The following is a 22,250-nucleotide window of genomic DNA, read 5'->3' as shown; positions in this document are numbered from 1 at the left end:
AAGCGAATCAGCTTAAGGTTTGGAATGTGTCCAGTGCTTGGCCACACAATGGGAGTCCTGCGTCATTGTGTGTGTGTGTGTGTGTGTGGATGTGTTTTTTTTATTTGGAAATAGTGTTTTTCACAAGCTCTCTCTCTCTCTCTCTCCCCCCTCGACCATGGAATAGAATTTAAATTTAAAATAATATTCAAATGTTCTCCTCTCCCTTCTCTCATCTCCCTCCTTCACCCCCGCCCCCCACCCCACCCACCGCAATAGTTGGTAAACATATTGACACATAGACCAGAAAAGTTCCATTTCCAATCCCCAATCTGTGCTGAGTTTACTATATTACACCCAGAGTTTTACCTCAATGCAAAAAAGGGCTGTAATATAATAATTCTTACATTCAATATAGCACCTTTTCACGGCATCAAACATCCTCCTGATATCAAATGTAAGTCTTATGATCATAACAATTACTGTTACCATCATCATCTTAAATTGCAGAACAGTAAGGTCTCACGGGATAGAATTTGGGGCCTTAGGATACCTTGTTTACATCAAAACTGGACTCCATTTGTCACCAGCGAAAAGGAAGCCTTGACTTGCTGGTAAGATTTGCAAAGACCGGTTGAGCAGAAACAGAGGCTGGTGCCTCCAGGCACTCTGTAGCTGTCAGTCAACAGCTCTTCCCCTCCCCTGTTCTCCCAAAAGGAAAGGCAGGTGCTGTTTGCCTTCATAACCACCGCCCCCCCACAAAAAAAACTATACATGCCTGGTATGTGGAAGAAGCAAAACTTGTGCTCGCCCACTTATTGCCAAACGCAGCGTGACTGAAATTGTTTTAGCGACTGTATACCTGCCCTGCGCTCAAGCAGTCTCGGTCTCTCCTTATCCACTGGAAACAAAACCTCCAGATTCTTTACATATTTTCACCGACTCGCAAAAGATAAACAAAAAAGCTCCAGTGATCCATTTCCCACCCACTGCAGTGAGTGCACCAGTATACACCGTTGGCACACTGACTGGTGAGAAGGCTTGCTCACCGACCCCAACACAGCATCTGGGATCCAGGAGGTGCTCTGGATTCCGATCCACCTTGAGACTGACGCGGAATACTGAACCTCGAGGAGCTAACTCGAGCTGAGACAGCTGAGCATTGCATCTGCTGATCTGATAACTCCGCCATATTCTGTTCGCAGTCTCTCACATTGATAAGCATCTAGACTCGGGATAATAATAAAATAATTACAGTATGGTTGGACTCAGTTATAACTCAATGGTTGGGGTCCGTAAGAAAGAACCCCCTTCTCTGTGTTATAATGGACCAGCGGGGGTTTCAAGTCATCAACTTGTTAATGATGTCCCTATCCCCACGCAACGAGGCTAGTCAGTCACTGTTGAATGCTCCTCCTCACAAATATGTATCGGCCTGGTTCAGTCGGTAGCACTCTCGCCTCTGAGTCTGAAGGTTCTGGGTTCAAGCCCCATGTCAGACTTTGAACTTACATAGTCCAGGCTGATAATCCAAAGCAGTGCTGGGGATATGCTGCGTTCGAGGAGGTGCTGTGCTTTGGTGACACGTAAAACCCAGGTGTCTGTTCACGTGGATGTTAAAGAACCCAATGCACTATTCAAAAAGAGAAGGGAGTTTCCGCCAGTGTCCTGGCCAACAATCCCCCAGCTAAAATCAGTCATTCATTTCACAGTTATTTGCGGAACATTACTGTGTGCAAATCGGCTGCTGCGTTCTCTCTACAAATTCATAGTCAATGCACTTTGCAGTAAAATTCAGTGAAGCGCTTTGAAGCGTCTCAATGATGGGATAAGGCCCTGTATCAAATGCAAGGAATATTTATTACTTTTTTAGCTGCAAGCATCGCAAGAGGTGAATGGGCATCCAAAATTTATGAAACGTGTAAAACTAGTTGCTTAAGTGTACGTTGTAGAGTAATTACTGCAGTGTGATAAATGCATCATGATGTGTAGCCCTTGCATGTCTTTTGAACAAACAGTCAAAGGTCTGATTTTAATGAAAAACTAAACCAATGTGACTGTCCTGGAAGAGAGTGTTTAACATTGAATCTATAGAGTAAATCAAACTCTGATATGATCACAGCCACACTCGGATGTAAAAGCACCTTTTTATCACATTCCTCATTGACTATGCAGACCACAATGTTTTTTTTTAAGGCAATATTAAAGTAAAACGTCCCTTTTTTGATGAAGGGTATCTTTGTGACATTTTCTGAACAAGATGAATTTAAACTGAACTTTGCTTACTCTATTTACTCATTCTTACCTGGAGGTGGAAAGTACCCAGTGGTACATGTCACACGCTGCCCTTCTAAATAAGTGTGAGGAAATCCAAGAGAGTTTAGACCTTTCAGACAGGATTCTATTAGCTTTTAAACCATTGGTGCTTTGCCTGAAAGAAACCTTCCTTTCATGCTGCCAGTGGTAACACTCCCAGTCAAATATACAGTTACAAAACTGCTTCAATATGTGTCTGGCTCAGTCGGTAGCACACTCAAATCTTCTGAGTCAAAAGGCTATGGGTTCAAGCACCACGTCAGACTGGGCTGATGCTCGACTGCAGTGCTGGGAGTAAGCTGCATTGTCAGAGTTACCATCTTTTAGATGAGACATTAACCCGTGGTCCCATCTGCCTGTTCAGGTGGACGTTAAAGATCCCAAGACACTATTTGAAAAGAGAAGGGAGTTTCTCCTGGTGTCCTGGGCAACAATCACTCAGATAAAATTGGTCACTCACTTTGTGGCTGTTTGTGTGACATTGCTATTCACGTATTGGCTGCCAAGTTCGCCTACAAAATACACAGGTCACTGCACTTCATAGTAAATCCTGTGAAGCGGTTTGAGACATTGTGATGACATGATAAGGCACTACATGTTTCTCCTAAACACTTTTTTAGATCTACTATGGGCTTTCTTATATTGTGGACTAAAAAAAAGTCTATTAATCCTTAATATTAATTTCAATCCAATTGAAGAGGAGGAAGAAGAGTATGAGGAGAGATGAATCCCCACCTTCGAACAGCACTGTCTCCTACACTTAAAGGCCCTGAAACTGTCCGTGTCATCGCTGCAATGTAAAAGGGTCAATGGTAGTTCGGAGCTCAGCGAGTACAAATCTAACCCAAATAACTAAGCCCTCGAGCAGACAAGGAATCATTCACCACTTTAATATCCAAGGTTACCTCAGCACGAAAATCTCCGCGCACCAGCAATGCAGCTTCATTCCCATTGTGTGAATCCACACCACACCTATTAGACATTCTCGGGAAACATTGGGAGTACAATGGCTAGTTCTTTTAAACGTGTAGATGATATTAACCTTATTTCAGAATCTCAAAGGGCCACAGACCTGCAATAGCCAAATAATCAGGCTCCATTCAAACAAGGTTAAAGTAGTCAGCGGGCTTCCCCGATGGGAACAGTCAGTTTCCTAAAGACCTGCACAAGTGGTCAGCAAAGAGCCATTTGTGAAAGGGGTAACACTTCAATTCAGAGGAACTGCTCAGTGTTCTGTGACTATTCTGGATTGCTCACAGTATCGGTGGAAATGAGAGGTGCAGGCAGGGCTAAAGTGGTGAAATAATGGGTGAGACCCAATGATTTCTGTGTTATGGGGAATGCGTGGGGGGTGGGGGAGGAAATAAATGCACTGTTACCCTTTGTGTTCAGATACTTTTTTGGTTGCAGTGCCCTTTTTTTCCCCCCAGGAAATAGAGTGGATGGGTGAAGACCAGATAGGTTGGAGTGTGCTTGAATGGCTTATTGTTTCAGATTCGCTAAACTTTATTTAAAGTTGTATTTTGTTTCAGCCAGCCGCAAAGTAAATCACCTTTTTTTATTTGGGGGATTGTCAGCCAGGAGTGCCACAGGATTTTTAACGTCCATCTGAACAGGTGGGCATGAAGTCGATATCAACATCTCTTCCTAAGGAAGGCACCTCCAACTATGCACTAAAGTGTCTATCATGAGTTCAAAGTCCCGAGGTTGAACTTGAACCCATTACCTTCTGACTCAGAGGTCAGTTACCAACTGAGCCAGGCTGACACACTGAAGTCTAAATGGGCTCTTAATTTTGTCAGATAAAACCTGTGTTATCTCCACCTGCATGCCTTGCCCTCAGGGCCTGCATGTAGATGCTGGAGATGATGTGGTTTCATTTTTGTAACAAATGAGGAGAGAATCATTTCACCACCAGTTGCTGCCACACTCCATAATCCTCCGAGGTCAGATATGGTGCAGCCGATACACCAAATCTATCACATGTGCCCTGTGCTGGTATATTACCAGAGTAACCAAGTCAATCCACGGGGATGGGGGGGGGGGGGGTTGGCGGCGTGGGAAGAGAAGGAGGATGAGGAGAGGGAAATGCCTCTCTATAAATCTACCTACTCATTGGCTTGAGTCCAAGCTGGAGAGGCAGAGGCTTGGCACTGGGCGAAGCTTTTATTGTTTGTTTCCAAACCTTTTTTTTATTTGTTTGCGATTTTAAAGACTGCTTTTTCAAAAAAAATCATAATTTGTAATTCAAGATGGCTAAAGAGTACAGAAGTAGGCCCACCACCAATGCCAATTCGGATTTGGTAGAAGAGTGCGGGAGCAACACAATGGGATGAATGGTGCGCAATGTAAAACGGTGCAATAAAAATGCAAGTTCTTTCTCTACCCACGATATCAATCCAACAACCTGATCAAATGCAACACGTCATAAAATCATGAGATTGGTCAATTAAGGTGTCAAGCCTGGTTCAGTTGGGAGCACTCTCACCTCGGAGCCAGAGGTTGTGGGTTAAAGCCCCACTTTGGCGCTTTGAACTCACAGTCTAGGATGACCCTCCTGTCCAATGTTAAGAGAATACTGCATTGTCAGACATTTGTATGAGATGTTAAACCGAGTACCTGTCTGACTGGGCAGGTAGATTCTCCCCATCCGACCCCCCCGATAAAATTGGTCATTCACTTCACAGCTGTTTGCGAGACACTGCTGTGTACAAATTGGCTGCCATGCAAAACCACAATAAAAATACATCCCTTACGGTAAATCCTGTGAAGCACTTAGAGACAGATGATGTGATAAGGCACGATATCAAATGCAAGGATTATTATGAGTACATTTCGGCCACAAAACACACAAGTCACTCCACTTTACGATATATCCTGTGAAGGCCTCTGGGTCGTCCTCCTGACATGAAAGGCGCCTTATCAAATTATTATTATTATTGTTATTATTTCATTGGACAAAGCCTGTGGGGCCGAGAGGCTGGACTGATGCACCACGTGGAAGGGCAGCTGTGGTTAAACAGAAGCAGGGGTTATTGAGTAGGGAAGGGTTTTGAGGATAAAGCAGTGTGATTGTTGCTACATCATGAAGCGTGGCGAGACAAACCCAAAGGCAGCTGCAGCAATGAGCACCCCCGCACCCTCCCCCCACCCTCCCACGTGAAGGGACAGCAATGCTTAACGCAGGTTAAGGATCCCAACCATTGGTCCCGTTAAACAAAGTCCCTACAGTGTAATGTGGGAGACAATCTCCTCCCCTCCCGGCAGCACTATCAGTATCGCTCAACTCCTAGAGAGGAGTCAAGAACAGGTTAAACAAAGCTGGTTAAGCATCTCTAAGTGGATGCTTCTCTCAACATCCGCATCGTGTTCAAAGACAGGCAGGTCAAACCCATTTTACACTTCAAAAAGGAGCGGGCTGTCAATCATCCCAGGTTTTTAATTTGCAGCTCGGAGTTGGTTGGTGGGGGCCGACAAAGCAGATTGTTATGATGTGAAATGTATATGGCAATAACAAGGGTACAGGTTGTTAGTGTGAAGCAAGGCAGCCCTCTCTCCCTTTGATCTACCTCTTACATAAAAGTGCAACCAAAAAACACAGCAGAGCTCAGAACGAACACTTCTCACATTAGATTAGGTTTTTGTTTGCAGGTTTTCATCCCAGGGCAGCAATTGGGGTTCTACTTGGGCTCAATATCACTGCCTATTGGACCTGTTGTTGAATTGCAACCTGTTGCCCCGGATACGTCAAGACAGTCATTCAAAATTGGAGCTGAGGTTCAGATCAGCCATGATCTAGTACAATGGCGGAAAGGCTCGAGGGGCTGAATGGCTTACTCCTTTTCCTATGTTCAAAATACTCCAGGCAGCTGAATCGTACAATGATCGTACTCTTGGCAACAGAGGTGGTGGTGAGTGGGAGAAAATTGTGTCATAACACCAGGATGCAGAGACCGAGACAACCTACTGCTGCAGACCGGAGAAAGGAGCCAAAGAGTATTGAGTGGACAGGGGTTCCTGTGCTTGTGGCTTGTCAGTGAGACGCTCAAACTCTTTTGAGTCTCTGCTAAAGCCTCAGGCTAGGTGCCGTTGCTCACCAGTTTTTTCCTACACTATATAACCTCAGTGATGCTGCTTTTGCCACACCCCACGGCCAAGAATTCCTCCACATCTCAGGCTTAAAACCAGAGACCAGGGAAAAGGAGAGAAGGGTTCAAAGAAGAGGGATTCAGGGAGAGCAGTCGCTAAACACCAGAGCTGAGGGAGTGAAGGGAGTGGGTGGGGGAATAGGATCACAGAAGATTGCACATTATCCAACCCAAGGGACTTTCTGGCCTGTACGCTCCAGTCTGACCACGGGCACGCCATTTACACACAGGTGGGGAGACAGGCCCGAACACTGCCTCAGCCGTTCAACTATCTGTAAAGATTTGCACAACAGAATAACAACTCATAATGATAAAGCACCAAACAACTGTGGAGAGACGTGCCCTTCAAAACCAGACTCTAAGAAAACACCTCATGTTACATCTCGGCCATCTCCACATTCTGTACGTATTTCATAGATCAAAAGGTTGGTTCATTCTCTGATGCTAACCAGCTCTCGGCGCCCAGTGTAACAATGCTAGGTATGTAGTGCAGTGTTGTGTAAGTAAATATTGTTGCTGGCTGATTACCTAGTGGAAGAGTCTCTGACATTCAAACATGTTGAGTTCAGGGTGTGTAGGGGGGGGAAAAAAGAGATATCCGTGAATGCCATGCTAGACACAAAGGATCTTTATTCTAATCTCATGTCAGCTCTGTGAAAAGGGAAAAACTCATCCAGTTACCTGGCCTAACAGAACTGCCAATATACATCTAATCACTAGAGGGGCACATTGACAATTTGATAGCCATACCAGAGGGTAATTAACATTTGGAAGAGGTTGCCAGGAAGGGTGGCTGAGGCCAGGACACTGGACTCATTTATAAAGCACTTTGATGCCGTCATGGGAGAATGGTGGGGTGGGTGTTCTGGAAGGATGACATTAGATGGTCCGAAGGGTCTTCAGCCAAATCGATCTTGTGATCCATTCATGGATGCATTTTGTATGCCCATTATAATAATAATAATAATAATAATAATCCTTGCATTTGATATAGCGCTTTTCACGTCGGGAGGACGTCCCAAAGCGCTTCACAGAACACACTGTAAAGTGAATTGACTGTATATTTGTGGGCGAACGCGGCAGCCAATTGCGCACAGCAATGTCCCACAAACAGTTGTAGATTGAAAATGACCAATTTATTATTGTTTTGTTTTGGAGGGATTATTATTAGGCTCTGTGTGGAGTAAGGAAACTTGCCCAAGGTTTCGCCCTCTGCCTGGAATTGAACTCAGGTCTCTCGCTTGCAAAGCGAGTGCTCTAACCACTGAGCTACAGGACTCCACATTATCTGAGCTAGGGAATCAAATGCTAGTGTTGAAGGGAAATTGGTGGGGTGGGGAGCTAGGCTGTTATTTTGGAAGGAAGAGATGTTGAAAAAAAATGGGGAAACAGGATAAGAAAGCGAGAGAACTACCGTGAATTAACAAAATGGTGAAGAAAGCTCGATGGCACAGTAGCCAAGCTGAGTATCCTGTAAGAGACCTGTTCTGGTGGACTTTAAAAGATCGCAGGACATTGTTACAAAACTGAGTTTTTCTGTCTCCCATCTCTCTCTACCACACCCCACCCCACTCCTTTCTCCCAGGTCCTGGCCAACAATTCCTCAAATAAAAGTGACTGTTCACCTCATGGCAGTTCGCAGGGCCTTTGCTATGTGCAAATCGGCTGCTGCATATTTTGTGGGCAATAAGGTACTATAAACTAACAAGCTCTTTCACTGATTTTCTTCGCCAGACAGTTTGCAAAACAAATGCTGCACTTGCTCATTTGAGATGTTAAAGATAAGGCCACGAAATGCCATAGTTTAAAGTGAAAGAACTAAGACTTTCTTTCTTTAAGTGAGTCAATCAAACACAGAAGCGACTCTAAGGTAGACATAAGAGCAATGTAAGTCAGACAGAGACACTTGGAAGGAGACGCAACTTCAAAAGGCAGTTCCCACTCTTCATGGAAGGAGTTGGCATTTATATCAAAGTATGGCATTTTGTTCATCTAGACAAGTGTGGAGGCAGCCTCTAACCTGCGACACACCAGCAGTCACAAAGTCCTTGGTGGCTGACTGAGTCAAGTCACTTCTCTCAGAAAGAAACTAGAAACTAACCCAAAATAGAAGCCAGAGAATGAAGGGTACAGTGCACTGCTTCAAAGAGGCCAGGCAGAATCTGACGAGCACATCAAGATACGCTGAAATTCACCGCCAAACAAATCAAATAATGTATAGCGAGAGAAGCAAAACACACAAGTGCTTTTTTTTAAATTCAGTCCACTCACTGAGAGAACGAGAGAGGAAGGAAGAGAGAAAGAGGCAGAGGGAGGGAGAGAGAGATTGCACAAGGAGAGAGGGAGTGCATAACAGAGAAAGAATGTGCACGAGAGGGAAAGAGCGTGTGAGAGAGAAAGCGCATTAGAGGGAGAGAGAAGGAGAAAGCAAGAGAGGGAGAGCACATGAAAAAGAGAGGGGGAGAGAGAGAGAGAGAGAGCACAAGAGAGGGGGAGAGAGCGCGCAAGGCGAAGTGAGAGAAAGAGAGAGAGCTATTAACGTTTGACAGTCTATTATGCTGGTGACTTGTAACAGTCAGTTACTGCTCAGTGTAACAGCTCTGTTTAAGTAGAGCAATAAGGGTTACACTCTTAAAAGGGCACTATTACCTCAGCTCCAAAACATCCTCCTGCCAAATTGGCAGTTGCATCATGTTCAAGTTGCATTAAACCATCTCAATCTTGCTTTCTTTTAAACTTTCATTCTTATAATGTGGATGTCACTTTCCTTATCAAAGTGAAAGTGCAGTAATGAATGGTAAGTGGGGGATTGCGATTGCTGATGCGATAGAATGTCTCTCACCCTCCATCACGTAATACAAAGCCAAGCAACAGCCATGCATCAGACTTCACCTGACAAAGACCCTGACCCTTTTGAGGGTGAGGACCTTTTGAACAAAATATTGTTTGGAACGAAAAAGTAGCAACTGGAAATTAACTTGCCACCATCCACAACTTACACTATCAGCACCTTTAAATGTCTACATGGGTCTCCCCTCACCATACCTCTGCCACCTCCTTCGACTCCTCTGTCCCAGCTGCTCCCTTCACTCAGCAAACACCAGCTTGCTTTACATCGCCTCGCCCTTTCCGCCCCATCATCAGTGGGTGAGCCTTCAGCCATTCCACCCTCGCTCTCTGGAATTCCATCCCGAAGTCCCTCGCCCTCCTTCAAGATACGTCTCAAAACGTTCCTCTTTTGACTTTGCTTTCGGTCAACTTTCCCCTCCTCCAGCTTGGGTGCCCTCCAGTATTGTGAAGCTGTTTAAGAAACCAATTCAGTGCCCCCATTGCTACCCAGCGCTACAATGGAGGATAAACCTTTCATCTCAAAGACCCAACTTGGGGCTTGAACCCAGCACCCTCTGACTCAGAGGCAGGAGTGCTACCAACGGAGCTGACCTGACCCCACTGTAAGAGTAACATTACCACAGGCGTCCAATATTCTCAACAGCAGCATCCTCGAGACTGAAATTGCTTTTGCCTGTAGATACCCAGGGGCTGAAACCGATTCAGATTTATTTGAAACTTGCATGACATGAAACGATTCAAAATAGATTGGTTGAAATAATTCAGTGCTTCTCTGAGAGTGCGGGCATATGTGGGGAGAAGTGACTCAAATTGATTCTGAAGTCTGCAGTGACACAAAAATACGAATTCAGTTTAAGCCTAGCCCATTATCAGCTGAGGTGCACGGAGTAACAGACTATGACGAAACTTCCCTCCCCTCTAGGTTGAGAAGCTCAATTCACTTACAAACTCTTTAATCGGCCAGAGAAGGAGAATACACTGTCGAGCTAATGGCAGCAAAGTCGCGGAGGACTTTTCCTCGGTACTGCCTTGGAAATTGTCCTGGCAACCGGAGCGCCTACTTTCACAGCCTAAAATTCATCACAGCCTCAGCCTCCACCCGGTGATGTTAAAACTGCAGTTTCGTGCACAATTTTGGAAAAGTCCTTCAATTCAGCCTTAAGACTGTCCAGTCTCAATCAGTCCCTGTTTGTGGTGCAAATTGTCTATCGTGTTTGCATACAAAATACGCTCCCTCCATTTTACGGTAAATCCTGTGAAGCACTTTGAGACATACTTCTGACTTGGAAGGCCGCTGTATCAAATGCAAGGATTATTATTTTTATGATAAATTCTGACCCTGATTTGCCATGGTTCTTGAAAAGAAGGTGGCTTCCAAACAGACTGGACTGAATAAATGTCCCTGAAATTGCACATAATGTCAAACATTAAGGTAATTTTCAGTCTCGAAGCTAATACTGCCTCATACTGGGAAAATTCCTAGGAAGCACCAAGGATAAGTGAGTGCCCCGAGACATATCTGTTTGTAAAAATTGTAACCCCTTGGAGAGGAATGGCAGCCTCTCCTCTGTCATTCTGGGTTCTCAGTCTGTCAGATACACTCAACAATAGCAGGTACACCAATACAGTGTCATCTGTCATTCTATCAGATGCACAGCAATAGCAATACATCAATCCCCCACATACAGTGTGATCTCTCATTCTGTCTGATACATAGTAATAGCAGGTGCAGGAATCTCCCTGATACACTGGGATGTCTCACTCTTTCAGCTATACAGTGATCTCTCATTCCCTTTGATACGTAGTGATCTCTCATGCTGTCAAGTGATGCAGTGAACTCAATTGTCCAATACACTGAGATCTCATTCCCTATGATACGCAGTGATCGCTGATGTAACACCGGTCTTGTGTGGTTCCTTCATTAATAGAGAATCACCATTAAATCTCTCTCTGATATGACATTTGAGGGGTAGAGTGTTTAACTGGTTACGCAGAGTTGAGTTCCAGTCTTATTCCAAGGCCACGTGGACGTTAGCGAAACAATGCAGCTCACACAGGTTCGTCGGTCTGGCCCATTCAGTTGTTATTTTAAATCAGACGATGCCTCATCAATAGACGATGGAGGAGACTTATTCTGAAATAGGTATTTTTTATTAAATGGGGTATAGAAACGATAAAAAGGGATCCAGATGATCTGTCTCCTACTATATAAATAGGGTTCTCGAAGGTTTGAATGGGGTTACGATGGCTTGGCCTGACTCCCTCAATAATAGGGAGTCCCAACATCCTGACTCCCTCAATAATAGAAGGGTCCAATTTAACGGCATTTGGTCACCCACCCCATGTGACTGAATAAAGGGTCAGATCGAATTGGGCCAAATTCGTGTTGGGTTTCTTTTATAAAGCTAATCCGTCCACGTCACCTAGGCAAGCTCATGAGTAAGAAGCTGAAGCAGCCTGGAAGTACAAGACAATCAACTTTGCAGCATCTTATTTTCAAACCAGCACGACCACTGATATGCTCATTCCTTGATCATCACACTGACTCGATACAGTTAAGCCTTTTATCTGACTGACAGTCAAGATCTATCATTTAATTAAATGCTCCTGGCCTTATTCCCTGTTTAACTACTGTAACTAACCTTCTCCTTCAATCCAGAAATGATACAATCTGCCATTTAACTCGTTGCCTAGCCGGAATTAGTCCACGCTAATCTGATTTTATCCCGACAGGTGATCAGCTCTCTCTGCAAATCGGGAATGAAATGAGAGAGAAGGGAAACGCGTTTTTACACAACAATCTCTCGAATAATAGACTATTTAGGGGCAAAGTAGGATTTGATAATAATAATCCTTGTATTATATATTGCATCTCATCACGTCGTCATGACGTCTCAATGTGATTCCCAGGGTATAATGTAAAATGGTGTGACTGCGTATCGTGTGGAAATCAACACACTGGCAGGTCCCAATTGTCACTTATGAAAATGTGTTTAAATTGTGCTACATATTTACACAAAAAAAGTTCGAAATTGGAAAATGAATTACACCCTAGATGTAGAATCAGATGTTTTCAGCACAGAAGGGGGCCATTCGAACCATCGTGCCTGTGCCATCTCTCTGTAAGAGCTTTAGTCCCCAGTCCCCTGCCTTCACCCCTCACACGCCACCCCATCCAATACTGCTTGATAATTTGTTCCTTCTCAGATGTCTGAGTGGATGTCCAGTGGAAACAAACCCAGTCTCTAGTCTGTTCTCAAAAACCCATTCCATTGTTAACTTTCTTTGGGGGGAGGGAAAGAGGCGCTTGACAGTTTCCTCATATCTACACTGGCTCATTTACTATTTTAACGGCACTTTCCGATTCTTTTGATCAGTGTAAGAATGCCGGTGATTATCTCTCTGTACAGTACATCGTTGAAACATCATTAACTCTAAATCCCGGGGTCACTGTTCAGAGGACGTGAGACTAATGTTTCCGTATGCACTGCAGCTAATTGATGTGGCAAACAGGTTATTAGATTTAACAGGAATCGGGTGCAGTAATAATTTTATCAAGCGTAGTTTTAATGTCATCATGTGACACAGTGCGAATGTGTGCGCTCGGAGCCACAAGTGTGTTCAGTGCTCAGAGGCTATCGCAGTAATGAAAGCTCATGATGCCTGTATCATAACTTAATTATATGGGTATTATAGATTCCAGCACAAGAGACCATTGGGCACGCAAGGAGTCACAGTGTTACAAAGATAAGCAGTGTTATTAGGGAGAAAGCATATCGCCATGTTATTTAATTTAACAACTGTGTCAGTTCACAACGGCGAGAGAGGGGAGGAACCGTTGTAACTTTAGTTGGCTAAATTGGCCCAGTGTCACGTGCGATTCACATGGCACAATATTAATAATTAATTCAGGTTTAAGTGAATCCTGCCATCTGATCTGACGCATGTATGGTCTGTGCACTCACTTTCTACAAGCAGGAGTGGTTTCCATCACAGCTGGGACACCATTCCAGGGAGATCAGCCAGGGCTTCTGCTCCTGATCGCTAGCCATAGACGCCTGCCAGAAAGTGAGGATAGGATCAGCTGTGATAACTCTGGTCCCACATCCACTACTGCTCACTGAGGTACCATTGGCTGCCACTGGCACGCAACAGCAATTTAGCCCTGATGGGGGGTGGGGGTTAGGGGAAGAGAGAAAGAAGTTGATCAAACAGAGAGTGGGAGAGAAGGAGGAGAGGGAAAAGAAAGAAAGGGCAGAGAGAGAGTGAGTGAGAGAGAGTGGGACAGAGGAGGGATAGAGATTGGTTGGGGAGAGGGGAGAAGAGCGAGGGGAGAGAGGAAGGGAGTTAGACAGGGGAGCGAGAGGTGGAATGGCATTGTGGCACCAAAGCTACAATGGCACTAACAGGCGACGTATCTAAAATGATCCAGGCCTGGGATCCGTTCTTTAATCTTTGCTTTTGCAAAGGATCCGATTACACGGCTCCTGTATCATGTACGAGTTGGCTTTGCTTCTTCCCAAGTCCGCGACTAAATTGCTGTGTGGATATTTGCCTACAATGCAGAACTGCAAGTAAAATCATATGCTAAATTAAACCAGAATAGAAGCGATTGATCCATGAACGATCAGGTTAGAGCCAGGCCAAATCAGTCTGCACTAAATTGCCATTATTCAAACAGTAATAGTATATCCGTGTCGGTTCATATTTCGCTGCCAAATATCAGAATTCAATTGATTCCTGAAAAGCAGCCTGTGCCATAGGTGACACTTCATTTGTCTTCAAGAAACTGGCTCTCCAACATTTGGAACAACACAGGTATTGCATACCTGAAACTCTTCAAGTCTACAACAAGAGGACCAATCCAACAGCTTCTGCAACAGCTGGAATATGGTGTCGTCATATATGGAATATGGTTAGGTGTCAGCCTGGCTCAGTCGGTAGCACTCTCTGCTCAGAGTCAGAAGGTTGTGGGTTCTAGCCCCACATCGGGACCCCAACGTTTACTCTTTTAACCCTCACGAGGTGAAAGTGGTCCGAGCTGGACAAGCAGCAGGAATCTTGCCAGACGGTGCTCTCACTGGCAAGATGTGTGGTTTCAGGTGGTTGATCTCCAGCAATTACCCCCATCGCACTCTCATATAAAATCATTCAACTAGCTCCAGAACGCCAACATTTCTCATCGTCTTAGCCCAAAGCGCTTTGAGAGATTGTCACACGGAAACCAAAACCATTCTCTCAAAAATTAGGACTGCAGAATTTTGAAAAATTCTTTAATTCAGTCATAATTTATAATTCAAGCTCACCGTATAGGTTGACACTCGAGCGCAGTGCTCGGGGAGCACAGGAAGGGCCGTGCTTCAGATCAGATGTTAAACGAGACCCTGTCGGCCTGTTCAGATGGACGTTAAAGACCCCATGGCACTATTTGACAAGAGAAGGGAGTTTCTCCTGGTGTCCTGGCCGACAACCCCCGCCACCCCCAAACAAAATCGGTCATTCACTTCAGGGCCGTTTGTGCACTAATTGGGTCCCATGTTGGCCTACCAATATGCACAGTGACTATACTTTGCAGTAGATCTTGTGAAGCACTTTGAAACAACCTCCCAATGTGAAAGGAGCCATAACAAATGCAAGGATCATTTATTTAATGCTTTGTGACGCACAACAGTACAAATGGCTAAAACGAGCGAGCCAAAGCCCCCCTGTTCTCTGGGTGTGCTTGAATAGTTTAACATTTGGCTTCAGTGGCAACTGAAAGCAGTCAGGTTAAAAAAAATTCACTCAATTGCCTTTGTCGTTCAGCAGCTGCTTTGTGTGACTGGGTCCGTTTGTTCCTTTATAGGAAGCAAATGCTCTCTGAGCTCCTGCTCAGTGCACGCTGACATAATTGAGTTTAACGCTTTCTTCCAGAAGCTAGAAACTAAGGAGGTCAAATTACCGTTCCAATCAGGCAATCAATATGTGGAAAAGGTAGAAGATTCTGCCAGGAGTGGTTAGTGGTAAACAGAGGTTACCAAACACACATGGCTTCCGGACCTGCCTCCTAGATGTGCTGTCCTTGGATGTGTCAATGGTAAAGCAGTGCCACACACTGAAATATTAAGCTTGAATGCTGCCAATGTGCCTCCTTCTCACTCCCTCCTTCACTCGCTGCGTGTCCTTGCGCTTGTGTTTTCTTTCCATAGCAGAACGGGGATGTAATGAGGGGGAAATTCAATTTGTTTCGGCACATGAAATATATTGCCTACAACCGTGCAGTTGCTGCACCCCACAACGATTACTTGCTAAGAGCTTCGAGATATTGACATCGTAGGAGCAATAGCAAATACAAGGCTTGTTAATGGTATTATCATCATCATTATGTAGATGATCGAAGGAGGGTTGAAACTGGCCTAATAAGCTGCACAATTTAACAGAGCAAAGGACGTCACTGAATTGGACCCTCACCAGCATTCAGAAGGGAAAAGAGGGCAATAGGAACAGGAGTACTCAGGGGAGGGGGCTTGTGTGGTGTGTAAACACCAGCACAGACTAGATGGGCCCAATTCCATGCAGTAACAATAATTCTAAATAACTCTCTCCCCAAACCCCTCCGCCTTGCCCTTCATCTTTCAAAAACTGCATGAAGCCCTACCTCTATGGCTGAGCTTGTGTTTTCTGTCACCTTTTCCTTTCCCCCTACAACCACCATTATCGAACTCAATTCTCAGTGCATTGTGAGTGGTGTGACATTTCACCTGTCCTGCAAGGATAGCCCAAGAAGGGGGTGGGGAAGAGGAGACAAGAAGGAGATATTGGTCACGCCTTCAGATATCAGGGCTAAGCATTGCAGCCCTAACAACCATTGCCCAATCCCCAAATACTGGCCCGAATGGAAATTAGCCCAGCTGCAACAGGGTCCATATACAAAACCTATGCTTTGGCCAATGTCGATTCAAATACACTGTGCAGACCAGACCTTGAATGAAATTATCATTCACACCCACCAGCAAAAGCTTTCCTTTCAAACTGGCAATAGCTCCGGCCGTATAACTGTGAGAATAGGCTGCTGATCAGGTCTAATCCTGCGTTTCAGAGCAGGAGGGGAGGGGGTGACTCAGGTTCAGAGACCACTCTGCCCCTGCTATGTGTTGCAATCCCCCAACTCTTGATCCTTTTTTCGCATGTGATTTGCCAGTTCTGTAAAAAAATAGCAGTGCAGACCAGAATGCCCGGCTTCAGAGGTAATGTAACCTACCTAACTGTGACCAGGCCTTCATTTAAAGGGTGGGGGGGGAGGGAGGGTTGAAGGAGAAGGTGAAGCTAGACTATCATTTTCCCAAACAAGCAACGTGTCAATTACAGGACAATTTCCTGAATTCCAAATCAACCAACGACCCCCGAATGCCGGGTGATGTCTCGCGTGCTTCGGGCGAATTAACACTGGCGGCCCTCGGTAAGCAATGCGCCTCCCACGGAGTGTAGGTTACCTGCGTCAGGAAAACAATCCGGATAAAGTAAATTTGGGACACACACCAGCAAGTGACGGGGTCTGGAAAAAAAAAACACACCCACCACTGGCTGACATCAGGCCCAATAAGTGTACCACTGCTCTTGGCAGTGAGTCAGTTATTATGAGATCCTTGTCACAAGTAATTTATTTCTCTACGCGCCCACCTGCTCCCAACTTGTCCATTCTGTTTACGCCACTTGTGTATTTTTTTTAAAAAGTTTAATTTGGCCTTGAAACCACAGGTCAGCAAGCCTAATCATTGGAAATTCAAATCAGCCAGAAGCAGGCTTTTTTTTAAAAAGAAGGTAAGTGCAGAAAAACAATAGAAAAAAGACTAAGATTTTATCAACTCCATAACTCTCCCCACCTCCAAAAATCACTGTAACTTAAAAACCGGCAGCTATTCGTAAATCACTGCTAGGAAGGTCCACAAACATTACAGCTCACCAGGTACCTTCACTGTTAGTAGGACCACCAGTGTCCTGGCCAACAATCCTCCACGTATAATTGGTCATTCATTTCACGGCTGTTTGGGGGTCACTGCTGTGCACAAATTGGTTGTCGCATTCAAAATTACAGTCACTCCACTTATAATAATAGTGCTTGTACTTGATACAGCATCGTTTATGCACTATTATTATACGTGGAGCTTCACAGTATAAATACTGTAAAGTGTAGTGACTGTGTACTCTGTAGGCAAATGCGGCAGCCAGGCTATAGGGAATCCTGTGAAGTGCGTTGAGACACCCTCCAATATCAAACCGTGCAGAGAGCATGAGTAGAGAATAATAACAATGCTTACAATGCTTTTCATATCAGGAGGACATCTCAAAGTGTTTCACCGGAACTGGGGTGACTAAGACAATTTGCACACAGTAATGTCCCACAATCATAACAATAAAGTGGAGAGGGACAAGATCTGAGCTAGGTTTCAGCGGGGGGGGTGGGGGGTGGGGGGAGTCATGTACACCACCTTTAAAAATATTTTTTTCACAAGATGCAAGAGGGATGAAATGCAGGCTCGATGGGCTGAATGGCCTCCTCCTGTTCCTACAATACTCAGAAGTGAGGAGCCGCTAACATTCCCATCACGTTTATTAACTGCTGAAGCTCAGTTGTCGGGGCTGAATGACATCATTGGAACTGCTGAGTTGAATCACCGTCTCCTAAGTGACTGCCAGATATCTATTATCCAATATATATTCTCCTGTGGTATAGACAGGAGCTCATTGTAACTGGCTGCTTCAGCTAAATGGAACCATGCTTTTATACATATATATAAATATATAAATAAATAAATACTACTGTAGTTTCTTCCCCTTGCCTGCATGAAATAGTCGCTCTCCCGCCCTCTCTCTCTCTCTCTCTCTCTCGCTCCCTCGCTTCAGTAGGAAGTTTTTCAAACCACCCCCATTTCACTCTTCTGGCCAACTTCAATCATTCAATGGTTCTGTTGTTTCAAGAAGCATTAAATGAGATACGTTGAGCTTTATCTGTGATCACACTGGGGACATGAATCATGGAGCTCCCCAGCCCAGTTTTGGAAACCCACATTTTTCGACAGTCGCCTTGGTAAATGGTCCAGGCAGACATTCCAGCGCAGTGCCCGGAGCTCTGATACAGACCTTCGGATGAGCTGTAAAATCAAGGTCCCAGCTGCCTTGTTCGGGCGGACTTTAAAGATCCCGTGACATCCTGTTGGAAAAGAGAAGGGAGTTTCTCCTGATGTCCACGCCAACAATCCCATCACCCTCCCACCCCAGATAAAATCGGTGGGACACTGCTGTGTGTAAATTGGCTGCTGCAATTGCCTACAAGAGAAAAGTTACTACACTTGACGGGAGCAGTGAAGTGCTGAGGGGAGGGAGGGAAGGAGAAATACTACAACTGAACTGAGAGCGGGGAGAGAATGAGGGTAAAGTGTCTGAGCAGATAATGAAAGTGTCTTGTGCCACTCAGAGCATTCGGATTGAGAACGAGTGTTGGCTGCATGTAGGCCGCCCACATACGGTGAGCTCAGTGACTGTGGCGGCTGGAGGCTGCGCTGTATAAAACTATTAGCCGGAGCCCTCTGTGCAGTAGGTATCATAACGAACGGGTTATTCATGCAGACTTTAACACAGGCCGGGAAGAGTGATCTTTTCCAAGTCGCAGGCACTGTGGTACGCTTCAGATCGTGGTAGCATGAGGTAACCATTATCATTTGTGAGAGCACAACAGGTGGGTCACATGAAAGGTCACCACAATTTGGCTGACGGGACCAGACACAAGGTTTTCATTATTTTCAACTCAAACAAGAGTGGTGTTTTGTGAAAATAACATTACACAGTAATAGCTGGCAGTAAAACTATGAGCCCAGGCTCAGCATGAGTGGGATATTTCCAGACATTCTCAACTTCGAGCGAGTGGTGTGGGCCCAGTGGGTAACGGCAAAGGCAGGGTTAAAGAAGAAAAAATCTGCACCGCCAGTTCCAAGTGCAATGTAGGGTCTCATATTCAAGCCCTAGTTTGGGTTCAGTTTACTGATTCTAGCTGAGATCGGGCGATTAGCAGTATTATTTCTAATATTGTGACTAATAATAAAAGCAATTGACACAGAATCTCAAATAATCCTTGCATTTTACACACAGCGCTTCGTAGGCTTTACTGTAAAGTGTAGTGACTGTGTATTCTGTCGGCAAAGGCGGCAGCCAATTTGCGCACAGTGAGATTCCCACAAACAAACAAACAGTGTACAGTCTCAAATTGGATAGGCAGACGGGACCTGGGTTTAACATCTCATTTCAACATCGAAACATCTGAAAAGTACTTTGCAGATAATTATTGCCCAGTGCAGTAAGGGTTTTTGTGAACCAAAAGTAGCAGCCAAAATACCCACAGCAAGGTCTTATAAAGAGCAATGAGGCAAATGACAAATATATGGTGAGAATTATTGACCTACCCAATAGTATTGTGGGACCTTAGCACATTTAAGACTGGGTACTTAAAAGTTGGAAACACACCCAGACTGAGGGAAGAATACAGGGAAAGGGTAATAGAAGATTAAAAAGGAGAAAGAGCAAAAGGAAAGCACGCGAGTGAGTTAATGAGCTAGTGATACAAGCGATATCTCAGGGAAACCTTGAACGACTTGGCCAGTGCACATTCTATACCAGGTGGGAATTTAAAACTTTTCCAAATGCATTTGCGGCAGAAACAAATTCCTCTGCTTTTGCCTTGATTTACACATTTCCAGCCTGAAACATTCCCTGTTTATATTGCCAGAACCTTTTGTAGATAAAGCATTAGTCTAATGGCCTTGGCGCGTAAATACTCCTGACATATATGACCCAGCCTGAGAGTGGCTCCTGACAGTACATATTAACTCGGTACACTTTGTGCTTATCTAGCTAATCCCAGCATGCGTAGAGATTCTCTCACTTTATGTGTCAGATCACGGAGAGGCCTACAGCAAGGTTCCGATTGCCGATCTATTGTAAAAGCTCACAAATCGGACGCGCAGCTTTCTTCTGCTGTCGATCTCTGTGGCTTATGAATGAAGATTCCCAATGCTGTCATGAGGGGTCAGCCTAGCTCACTTGCCTTGAGGGCCGGAGGTTGTCGATTCAAAGCCGACCCAAATCTAGTACAGTGCTGGGGGAGCGCTGCACTGTAAAAGGTACCATCCTTTGGATGAGACATTAAACCGAGGTCCAGTCTGCTGTTTCAGGTGGTCATTAAAGATCTACTGGCCCTACTCGAAAAGCCAAGGGAGTTTCTTCCAGTGTCCTGGTCAATAATCCCTTGATAAAAATTAGCTATTTACTTCATGGCTGTTTGTGGGGCACTACGGTGTACAAATTGACTGCTGTGTTCACTTACAAATACACAGTCACTACCCTTTTACTGTAAACAGTTACGTCTAATACCATATAGGATATATACTGTATTGCTCAAATACGATGCTGATATGTCACACCCATCTGGATCAAACGATAACCCAATGTGAAATAACAGAAAGTTGTTCAGACACTTTGGATGAAGTGCTTCATTATTTGAGTCCTTCATGTCAATGCAATTGATGTTCACGGAGTCTCATTAACTTGGTGACAGGATGTTCAGATCAGCCTGTTTACCACAGTGTTTGACTTTACACGTTGGCCTGAGTTTCCACCTATTTGCGCTCTTTGTACTCTTTGTGGAACCTCATTGATACTTTTGCAGCAACAATTGCAGAGCTCAGTCTCGGCTGACTCTCCAGTGCAGTGCTGTATCAAATACAGGGATTATTAAGGTCCTTTTTGCGTTCATTAAAGTAAGGGATTTTAATCATGGGCAATGGACCCACCTCTTTTTAGACACCCAGCATCAGCATTGAGCACTTTACGGAAGGCATCTAACACAGTTCGACACAAAGCAGGGCTCCTTTAAGCTCCAATTCAAAATATGCCTCGTCCTCAATCTGAGAAACGCTTCCTGCCCTCCTACACGCAGCCCCAGTGTGACATCTTCAGTTCCCACACCAACTCTCCCCACGGCCTCTCTGAATGAGAGCAACGGTTTCATCATCAATAGCTGCTAATTCAGGTTTGCGCTGTGTGGCGACATGTATTTCCCAAAGGATTCCTTTGCACCCAACAGAGGAGACATTCATTCCATCAGCCTTGGCTTAATCGAAACGTGCACCGCTCACCCAGTCCCCTCTAAACATCCTTGTTGATATGGAACGGCATGTGATAATCATTCACAGGTCGAATCTATTCTGTACACACAAACATTCAACTTCCCCTCGGACCAAAGAGTCGATTATTCAGCCCATTAATAAAGAAGACTCAGACAGAGGAAGTGCTTTGAATGTTATTTTGCTTCCGCTGGCAGCTTTCCCTGGCTGCTCCCATGACTCACGCCTCCTCATTTTACCAATTGCGGAATCCTCACTGCTTTTCTGGAACAAGTGTCTTGCATGGGACAGGTGTAGTATTGTCTCAGCGCGTGCAAATATACGCTTGTGTTTCAAACAACAGTGGACACTATCCTTGGTATTTTGCAACTGACTGGCTCGATCAAATGCTAAACAGTGTATAAATAGCAATCCCATTATAAATAAGCAACAAAAAGGTCACTGTTTTGAGCAACTGTAAAATGTACAGTGAATCCATTTTACAATATATTCTGTGAAGCACTTTGAGGCGTTTCAATGACGTGATAAGGAGTTATGCCAAATGCAAGGATTATTATTATTATTATTAACTGTAACAAACCCCCCTTTATCCCCCCACCCATCCATTGATTAGGGTTAGTCAGCAGTGCTGATGCTCACATACTCTCTGCGTCCCATACAAAGTCAACAATAAAACCACATCGGTTCACACAAGGTGCATCATAAATCGCAGCGCACATCAAGGTCCCGCAAAGACCCATGAGGCAAATACTTCTCGTGTCCAGAGGAACAGAGATGCTTTGAGATGAGAAAGAAAGTTGCG

The 22,250-nt window shown here is 44.7% G+C and overlaps 1 protein-coding gene across 4 annotated transcripts in view; it reads right to left on the bottom strand.

Annotated features, from left to right (window-relative positions):
- sox6 (SRY-box transcription factor 6) overlaps positions 1–22,250 on the bottom strand; it is a 280,677-nt gene that overhangs the window by 219,245 nt on the left and 39,182 nt on the right. Inside the window, exon 1 of one of the 4 annotated variants that reach the window (XM_007887524.2) lies at positions 18,414–18,476. The exons of 2 other annotated variants lie outside the window; for them this stretch is intronic. Coding sequence is in view for 1 of the 2 variants with exons in the window: in XM_007887522.2 (XP_007885713.1) it covers positions 13,259–13,284 (26 nt within the window). In the remaining variant the exon portion in view is untranslated. Of the gene's footprint in view, positions 1–13,258; positions 13,300–18,413; positions 18,477–22,250 lie in introns of those variants that run through there. One more of the 4 variants, XM_007887522.2, reaches the window with a different exon arrangement.

Source organism: Callorhinchus milii, unplaced genomic scaffold, assembly GCF_018977255.1.
Source record: "Callorhinchus milii isolate IMCB2004 unplaced genomic scaffold, IMCB_Cmil_1.0 Scaffold17, whole genome shotgun sequence".
Classification (NCBI taxonomy): Eukaryota; Metazoa; Chordata; class Chondrichthyes; order Chimaeriformes; family Callorhinchidae; genus Callorhinchus; species Callorhinchus milii.
This window is presented reverse-complemented; position numbering and strand designations above follow the sequence as displayed.